This window comes from Octodon degus, unplaced genomic scaffold (genome assembly GCF_000260255.1).
Source record: "Octodon degus isolate 3935 unplaced genomic scaffold, OctDeg1.0 scaffold00003, whole genome shotgun sequence".
NCBI lineage: Eukaryota > Metazoa > Chordata > Mammalia > Rodentia > Octodontidae > Octodon > Octodon degus.
The window spans coordinates 33,541,781-33,551,803 of NW_004524579.1; the positions used below are offsets into that span (position 1 = coordinate 33,541,781).

Below are 10,023 nucleotides of genomic sequence, written 5' to 3' on the forward strand. Positions count from 1 at the left end.
TTATCCACCAATACATTCCTTAATAAAAACAGTGTATAATGAAAACTAAATTTCAGAGTAAGTCAGGATTCTAATGGACTGTGCCAAAATTCAATTAAAATCACTAAATTTTACCTAAAAATTTCCTACTCTCACTATGTGCACTCAGTTCAATATTGACAGTTCTATATCAAATTGCATACACTACAACTGTACATAGGAAAAAGTCAGCAACTCTGAATGAAGTGAACAATAGCAGGAAGTTCTGTCCTCTCTAGTTGCTGTCAGAGCGAATGGATTCATTTCTGCAAGTGCAGACTGTAACACAAGGAGAAGGAAAGATCTCCTCATCCCATCCATATAACACATGAGAATGTCAAGCTCAACAGCTGCAGTAAGGCTCAACAAAGTTCTTAGGAAGCTTGCAGATCCTGCTATACCCTGCAGACCAACGTGAGCCTCACATTGGCAAGGACAGGTGGAAACATGTAACTATGACTTGCTTAAATGTCCACTTTGACAGCCTGATCACCTCCTCTGCCTCTAATGCCACAAGAGAACCCTCCAATCCCAAACTGAAATGAAAACTTGAAGTTAAATATTATCCTCTCAGCAGAGCACTGACTTCACCTACAGTCAACTGAGGAAGAGACACACATTTGTTTTGCCAAATGCATTAGCTCTACTTTTAATTTGGGGCATTATATGAAGTAAAATACTTGCCACCCAAAAAAGATTCAGCCAATGCTATCAGATACAAAGCTTAAATGACATGTGGTTTCTCTTATATGAAAAACAAAAATTATAAAGAACAAAACAAAAGATGGTAAGAAGTAGGGAGACAGACCTTGTTAATATGGGAGAGGCATCAGGAGAGCTGGTAAGGAGTAGTGAAAAAAGAATTGAGACGTGTTGTCTCCGTGTACCAACTCCACCCCAGAAGTGGAATGTATGTGCACTCATATACTAAGGTAAACATATACTAGGGGCAGGGAGATGGCTCAGATAAGTGCTTCTCTGGCAAGAGCAAGGGCCTGAGTTCAATCCCCAGTTCTGCCAAGGGGGGGAAAAAAAAGAAAGAAAGAAAGAAAGAAAAGAAACATATACTAGCGAAAAGTAAAGGCTGAAAATAATAAAATGAAAATGACACTACATACAAAATAATGCTCACAGTATGTCTAGTACAAGAAACATTAGACTGTGGCTCTAGTTTTGAATTTTACAAATTATGAAAAGGAGGATTGAAGAAGTGACATGACATGTCTAGTGTCATGCACTTAGCAAAACAATGATTAAGCCATTATCCACCCTACCCAATATCCTATGACATTTCCATAACACTCAAAGGGGCACCCGATAGTAGAGGAAAACTGTGGTAAACAGCAAACTTCTGAAACCAAATAAATTAGTAAGCCCAACTGGTACCCCAAAACTAGTAGAATAACAACACACATATGAAGAAAGTGATCCAAATCTACAGCAGATTACATTGGTAGGCAGGAAACGCATCCTGCCTCTTCTTGGCTACCATTTAGTCTGTTTACCGAAGTACATTACAGGGATGTTGTTCTATTTTTAACATATGAATTTTATAATATTAAATCAGTAGTTGGAAAAGATAAGATCAAATATTTTATACATGATTCTTCTTTTGGTTAGCACAAATGGAACAGGTGTAAATTCCGTAACAGTATCTAATAAGAGAATGAAAAAAAGCTCTCAAAGCAAGCTGATCCTCATTAAATTTAGTATGCATATGTGTGTGTTCAGAGGTGTGTGTGCATGCCTACGTGGATAGAAAAGCTCACCTTCCGTTTGTCAATTTACATATGTGGGATGCCTGGATGCAGGGAGAAAAGATTAGATATACTTACCCTGGATGGGCTTGGATGTCCTCCATTCCCCCAGGACCCTGAGCTACTTCTGTCTTCTACATCTAGGGACAAGAGAAAAGTTCTTTAGGCTTTCTTGCAATAATTCTCTCTTTCTGTATATGCACTTTTAAATTAATGTTTCAAATTAATCTCCTGTTGCCTTTAATTAAGAACCAGGCATCGGACTACCATGATGATAGTGGCTTCTGACCCAGCTACTTAAATTAACTCATTTAAATTCACAGCAGAAATGAACTGGACCCTCAGGAACCAGAGGTATGCACATAAAAATTACTTCCCATCCTTCAAAATGTTTGATTGCCTTGATTTTTACAGACATGAAACTGCAACTTTTATTAAAATCCTTTAGACAAAAAAGTTTATAAAATACAATAACAACCTTAAACCAAAAAAGCGAAGTTAAATTGAGATCAATAGCCATACTAATATGTTCTGCATGCTTGCTGTAATGATTGGGCACACTTCCCGCTTGCTAGCCAAGGTTTATCATGCCAGACAAAAGAGAAGCAACAGAAAATGTGAAACAAAAAACAAACAAACAAACAAAAAAAAGGATTCCATAACCTACTTCCATCAGCACATTACAGGGATATTAGTGTCGTTTAAAGATTTTTTTCAAGGTTGAAACAAAATTTCCTCTTTTAAAAATGTTTTTAACTAGATATAACACTTGGCCTCCAGTCTTTAATCTGGGTTTGCAGATGTGAAGATGAGAGTTGCTATGAAATCACAAAGCCACGTTTTATATAGATAAATACTCATGAAGGAACTGACATAAACCCTGGAAAATTGGAATCCACTTAAACTCTTTCCCAGTATGGTTCTAAAACCCAATGGATTATGACATTTTCCATCACTGGGTGGCAAATACCCAAATAGAAGGTAGGACACTTAAGTTACCATACTACTACTATTTTAAAGATCATTTGCTTTACATTTAAGAATGGTTTTAAGACTTTCGATGAAAGGCCCACTGTAAGCATAAAATGCTTCCCCATTATGTGACTTTGATCACAGCCTATAATGGACATCACACACAGACTCTGATACAAGAGAGAGGGCTGGCTAGAGAGTTCAGCAGACTAAAGCACCTGCTTAGGCAGATGGGTTCGATCCCAGGTATGTCATGCTAGCCCTGCCCCCAGGGTGCGCTGGGACAGAGATTGAAACTGGGCATGGTGGCATGAGGGCCTGTAATCCCAGCACTTGGGAGGCTGAACACAGGCGGATCACTACGAGTCCAATCTACAGAAGGACACTCTGTAGACTCTGCCCTAAATACAAAACACACACACACACACACACACACACACACACACAAATGGTTCAGAGTATGACACCCCAGTCCAGGTGACATCACCCCATTAATTGTGCTTCCTCACATTTCAGTGATACTGCTTATTCTCTTAATAGTCTAGGGTCACTCCTTTTATTACTGCTATTTTAATGTGCAGAAGTAATCATAGTGTAATTGATTGATTTATTTTGGTAATAGTAGAGTACAGCATGTTACAGAATGTCTTAAGAGACAGAGTAGCAACAGCAACCAGCTGACTGACACTAAACTTTCGTTCTTGCTCCTTCTCGCTCTCTCCCTGCCTCCTATCCTACCTTCCACAAATAGTATGTCAGTTCCCTTTAAAGTTGGTGCTTGGGAAAACAGCACAACTACAAACAGATGTTCCCCGTGGACGGATAGAATCAGTGCTCGGTGAGCTCTAAGGCACAGGAACAAAGCTCTGGGGACTGAATCACACCTGGAGAAAGGTGTAAAACTTTCCCCAAATCTGCTGTTTATTCTGTAGGTGGTGAGCTAGAGTACAAAGAGAAGTTACTACAACCCTCTGGGATCCTTACATGAGTAAATTTTGTAGCCTACATGGTTCTCTTTATTCTTAACTAAAAGACAAGTATTTTCAGCCTGAAAAAGGGAATGGAAATAACGAAATCTTTCAACCACTGATTCTCAAGTCAGGCACCACCTGACTTCCTTTTTGGCTGTAAGAACCAGCTCGGACTATGATGACAGCTCTCTCTTCTTCAGTGTGGCCACAAAATTAATAAGGGAACATATCTGAATGCTTGTGGCTACCAGAAGACTTCATATTGTTTAGACGCCTTTCACTTTTTCAATTTCAAAATAGGATTTTCAACATACACAGTCTGCAGAGGCAATACTGCTAGGCAGTAGGTCTCTACTGCGATTATGTTGTCCCAGAGGACACTGACAATATCTGGGGACAATATTGGCTGTTACCATTTGGTGAGAGGTTCTGACATCCTGAAGACAGAGGTGCATGCATGGCTAAGGACCCTACAAATACAGAACAGCCTCCTACAACCCAAAATATCCTACTTCCACATGGCAATTGAACTGAGACTGAGAAGCCCTCTTCTGGGGAGAAGGAGGAGAAGGAGGGAAGGAGGGAGGGACGAAGGGAGGGAGGGAGGCAAAGAGTCAAACTGGAGAAAAAAATGTAAGACAATTTAATTTATAGTTCAATGAAAGCTCTTTTAAATGGAGTTTCATATACATTTGATATGACTCGAACTGAAATGTTTCACAAGGCCTTTATATACATCTTCCATCCACCAATAAAGGAGAAATGATGGTCAACCAAACAGCCTGCTAATTAGCAGGCAGATAAAACACATCAAAACTTGAGTATTCCCAACTGGGCAATTTCAAAAGAGAGCAATCCACTAATTAAAAATGCTGGAAGTCAAGCTTTTTCAAAACAGGTTAAATACTGGCTGGGTTCCTTCACAAATAAATTCCCAACCAATCCTATCTGACTTCTCCTCTCCCATTCCCATCTCTCTCTCGTTTTCTGACCTTGTGCAGCTGTGCCTTCCTTGCTGTTTCCTCTTTTTTTTTTTTTTTTTTTAATTGTTCTCCCTTAAACAGGCTCTTCCTTCCCTTGGCCTCCCGCTAGGTCTAGCAGATAAGCACAAGTCACTAGCTTCACGAAATCCAATAAGTACCACCATCTTTTGATATTTTTTAAGACAAGGTCTCCCTACACAGTGCAGGCTGGCCTTACGCTCACTCTGTAGCCCCCAGGCTGGTCTCAAACTCATAGGATCCTCCTGTTTCAACATCCCAGTGCTGGGATTATAGGCATTCGCCACCATGCCTGGTTCTGGGGCCAAGTCAGCCTGCCTGGGGATCAAACTCCGGTCCTTGTCCTTGTCAGGTAGGTGCCTATGACTCTAAACTATCTCCCCAGCCCTATTATATAAATTTTAATTGCATTTTGCCTTGAGAAAAAAAATGTATATAAATGGTGTCCATTTACCCACAGCAAGAAGAGACAGAGGTAGAGATTAGATAGTGGTAATTCACAATGGAAGCAAACAAGCTACTTCCCAGTCATTGGTTTCCATGCTCCAGCAAACTTCCTCACACCTGTAGTGAGCAAGCAAGAATTTCCTCAATGACTAGCTGAGTATATCATAAAGCATGTCCACCTGTAACTGGCATGTTTACTTCAAAATGAACTTTCTAGAGTACAACTCAGAACTCTAGGTGTGAGGCCAAGGAAACTGTGTTTTTAACAGTGTGCTAGGTAATACTCATGTGCTCCGGTGATTCAAAACCATGAGACCACACTACTAGAAACAAATCATGCCCATCCCATTAACAGCTGCCTATGTCATGCCGTTATCTTAAAAGTTTTGTCTGGGACACGCTCGATATACCCTCCCGTCTCATCTGCATCAATGTTGTTCTTACCTGGATTCCCTTTTTAGGTGCACCATATATATGGCCATCCCTTACTCCCTGCCAGACACCACCCTCTTTGACACTACCAAGTCTTTATTCCTATAATTCCCTTTACCTGCCCCAATAATAGCATCAGCTCACAGCAAATGAGCCTAAATATGTATTAACACACTGCCGGACATTTAACTAATTATATCCCAACTTTATACATCATAAGGAAGCTTAGATGGTCTAGAAACTTGTTCAAACTATCAATCAGTGACAGAGCAGGGACAAAATCACAGTTGTTGTGGGAAGGCTAGACCAGTGCAGGCTCTTCCCCAGCACCATAAAAGCCTCCGTGGTAAGAACTGCTATCTACAACCACCTAGAACGTTCCCCCCCTCACCTCTTTATTTGGCAGTTTCCACCCACTCTTGGGTCTACAAAGGACTGCAGAATCATATAAAACATTGTACATGAAATGAATACTTGAGGGAATGAAGAGGCTAAATTAGTAAGAAATTGAAACAATAAAATAAGGAGGATGGGTTTATCAAAATCTGTATTGTGAAGAACTTGGCATCTGCTACAGGAGAGCCCAAATTTTAGAAGTTACTAAGCAGACCAAGCAAGAGTGAAACAGGACTGACAGTGTCTACCTGTCATTGTTCAGGAGAAACGTAACTAGATCTAGCGCTGAATTTGATGAGGAAACAGCCATAGAACCCCCAAAACAGAAGTCAGGAAGTGACACAGCTATGCATAAATGCTAAGAAAAGCACACCAGTGAAGTTCATGAGGCTGGCTCAACATTGCAGGTCATGAAATATACAGGACTCAGTATAGAGATACCACATAGGTAGACATACAGCTATATAGTTACACATGTACCATACCACAATATGATATATATTCCTTATAGGAAACAAACATGTTTAGTGAGTACCTTGGAGTACTTTGTGTGGTACAGAACAGTGTTTGGGCTCATGACTTATTTACTGAATTAGAATACCACAAAAACACAATTTTGACATAAGGAGTATTGATATCTAGAGGGGGAGACAAAGCAAAATACAAGGGAAAAACATATGAAGTCCATTAATACAATCAATACAGTAATAAATGCTTTGTCTAAACATTCAGTTCTTACCTCTTGCATTCTGCACCCCCTTCTGCACCCTCCACTCAAGCTAGCAATGGAAAGGACAGACAATATCCTTGACAGAAGGAGAAAGTGCATAGATCATTCTTCCGAAAGCCAGAAATAGGTTCAACTGTTCAAGATTTTTCTAATTTCTTATTTTATTCCAACTAGGATAGATTTGATAACTTTCATGGTATTGACAGTTGCTCTGGGAAGCAGCAACCGAGGAATCTGCAAAGTTTTCACTTTTGTATTAGTTCTACGTGGGGTCCTTCTAAAACATCTAACATTTCGGTGCCAAACTGCAGATGTTAGTTTGGACAGAGCTAGAACCAAGCGTTCTATTTAAAGAAATAGAGACAGAATTCTTGATTTCTATAATTTTTCCATGCACACTCATTATGCTTAGGATTTGATCACTCAAATCACTTTGCTTCCGTGGAAAGTGAGATCAAAATTATCAGACTAGACAACTTGTCGAAAGCCTAGCCCTGTGAGCTGAGGGGAGCCCTGTATCTCAGTAGTGACTCAGCCTTACCCAGCTCCACGGTCTGAGCAAGTCACTGGCCTCTCTGAACTTATTTTTGTGAACTGTAAAATAAGTGAGCTTGATTTCCATTTTTGGAAATAGGGCAGGCTAGTATATTTGGACAACTCTCCCACAGAAAACTAAAAATGATGGATAACATCTTTTTTTTATATATCTTCTTAAAAATACTAATGAGCTGAAAAGATAGGAAGGAACTGTCAAGCCAAAATCAAAGTGAAAGCTGAAATCTGGGAGGCAGAAGAGCCATTTTTGCCCTGCAGACACTGCCAACCCAGAAAATTCAATGGCCTGTTGGGGCAAGGAGAAAAAAAGTGAAAATCCAAGTCCCATCCAAAGCTGGGATCTAACAGAAGATGAGGGAATAACAGTATTTGGAACTTTAAGGAGTTACCTGAAGTTACAGTATATAAAGAAACTTATCCTTGTTAAATACTTAGGGAATTATTTGGCCATAATAAATACTGTGCTCAATAACCAATCCCTACCCTAATATTCAGTGATCAATGTCTAAGATCATCAAACCATTTAAAACATGTGAAAGTGTGACTTAAAGAAAGAAAGCCTAGTTGCCCGTTCTACTGACCTCTAGCTCTGTGAAACTGGAGAGACTGTCATACACTCTCTTGGGTCTTAGAAACACCCACCAACTTTACATGCACCCTACTTTTCCCAAGAACATTTATGGCACAAGCAACGTAAGCAATCGACTGACTGAGGGACTTAGTTTACCTTTGGAATATTCCTTCGGTATCTTACCATTATAGCATAATGTATGAAAAGTAAATGGTATTCTGTTAAAAATTATATATGCTGACCAAAACTATAGGCTTAGAACACAAACTGAATATTACATAACTTTCACTTGAAATAAGTAAGTGTGAGAGCTACCTGCCTACACTGATTAGAAGTACTTGTGAATCAGTGCTTTCTCTACTTTCAAGTCTAGAAAATGCTAAATACCCAAGACTTTATAGTCTCCTGAAGTCACATAAACAAAGTGTTATTTTGGCACTGTGCTCACAGTCTACAAATTCTTGCTCTTTCCTAATGAAAATTTCTACATATTGAGGATGTGTTTGGAGACTGAGGAGGTTGAGTTCTTCCAGGAAAGATAATCATTCTGAAACATGTTGAAGTCTACACTGCCTCCAATCCGTCTCTCTGCCACAACAGATACTATTAAATACCCTGCACACCCTTCTAGAGACTCACAGACTGCGTACATCTGCGGCTCCTACTAATTTCCTAGTCCAGGAAGAACCCTTGGCTGAGCCCTCCCCACAAACTGAGATGGCATATGCTCTCCGTCAGTGCCAGATGAATTTAGAGTTCAAAATATTTCATCAGCAAAGAGCGTGTTAAGGATGTGCACATTTTCATTAGCACCCAGTATAATAAGAGCTCTAAGTGGAGTAATGCAAAGTCAAATTCGAGCAGTGGCACAGGCCTGGGACGAGTTGAGGAGCTCCAAATACTGATAAACCATGTCCAACATCTATGATCATTTCTGTTTTCTATTAGAAACAACACGCAATGCTTCATCATGAGCAATCTGGGCTGATGAGAAATTCCCACCACTTTCCAATTTGGACAGGCAGAGAATGAGGGTGTTGCCTGTAATTCCCACAGACCCCCCAAGATGCATCAAATATCAAGAGTACACAACTGGGATTCCCAGGTTCAGATCACTGCTGTCGGGTGGGACCTTCTCAGAGCTAATGGATTTCCGTATTAGCTAAATCAGAAAATGAAAGTATAAAGGGAGGGGAGATAAGACATGGAATAACTGAGAGAAAAGTAAAAAGAAAGCACCACATGCTGTGCCAGGCCTGCACCCTGAGAATGCTGAGCCAGCCACCCTGAGCCGGCCATTGAGAACAGGAGTGGAGGAGACGCCTGCAATCCCAGCACTGAGCAGGCTGAGACAGGAGGATCACTATGAATCTGAGCTCCATAGGGAGGCCCTGTACCAAATATGAAAAAAAGTAAAGGGAAAAACAATATGTTCAGAAAGGAATTATTGCAATATTTTAGCCTGTATTAACCTTTAACTTAAATGTGCATTGATAGTCTTCCAAATGCTACTTAAAACAATATTATTTTCCTTAAGTTTAAAAAATAGACTATTTTTTCAAAATGACAATTACACTGTCTCTGACACTTAGAATTAATTCCATTGTGCAGTGCTACATAACAGAGAAAGAATTTTCAGGTCACATGAAATTTTGGTAACAAGGTTATGGTACATTTTATTCTCCATTTTGAAATTTGAACTTTTTGAAAACTCAAGGTAGACAGTTAAATTGCAAAACTGAAACACAAGTTACCATGAGGCGTTTACTGTCCACCGAACCCTGGAATGTGGAGTTGTCAAAGGCAATCTTTCCTCAATAACATTCTTGTCTGAACAATCAGTGTGAGGTTCCAAGATAGGTGCTATAGAGAGAGCGATGCAGAAACCGTTCAAAACTTGAGAACTAGCTGGCCAGAGTTTTCTTTCTGACATGAAGTGAGTTTTTTCAGGACTATGGCTTTCTAAGTGATAACGTGGAAACAAGAAAAGTCATGACTAACTCAGGCAAGAGTGTAGTAATATGAATAGTGCATGCATTTTTTAATTTTTTTTTTTTTTGCCTTTTTGAAATGTGGCCATCTAAAAGCATCTAATAAAAAGGCTTAGTTCCCCTGGGTCAAGGCTCTTGGAGTACAAAAAGAGGAGAATAATAAATGCAAGAAAACCAGAGAC

At 39.8% G+C, this 10,023-nt stretch overlaps 1 protein-coding gene across 12 annotated transcripts in view; it reads right to left on the minus strand.

The window, feature by feature from the left end:
* The window catches only part of Tcf4 (transcription factor 4), a 348,055-nt gene that overhangs the window by 220,630 nt on the left and 117,402 nt on the right, over positions 1-10,023 (minus strand). For all 12 annotated transcript variants that reach the window (XM_004623671.2, XM_023715119.1, XM_023715123.1 and 9 more), the window contains one exon: positions 1,854-1,915. In XM_004623671.2, the coding sequence (XP_004623728.1) occupies positions 1,854-1,915 (62 nt within the window). The remainder of the gene's footprint in view (positions 1-1,853; positions 1,916-10,023) is intronic.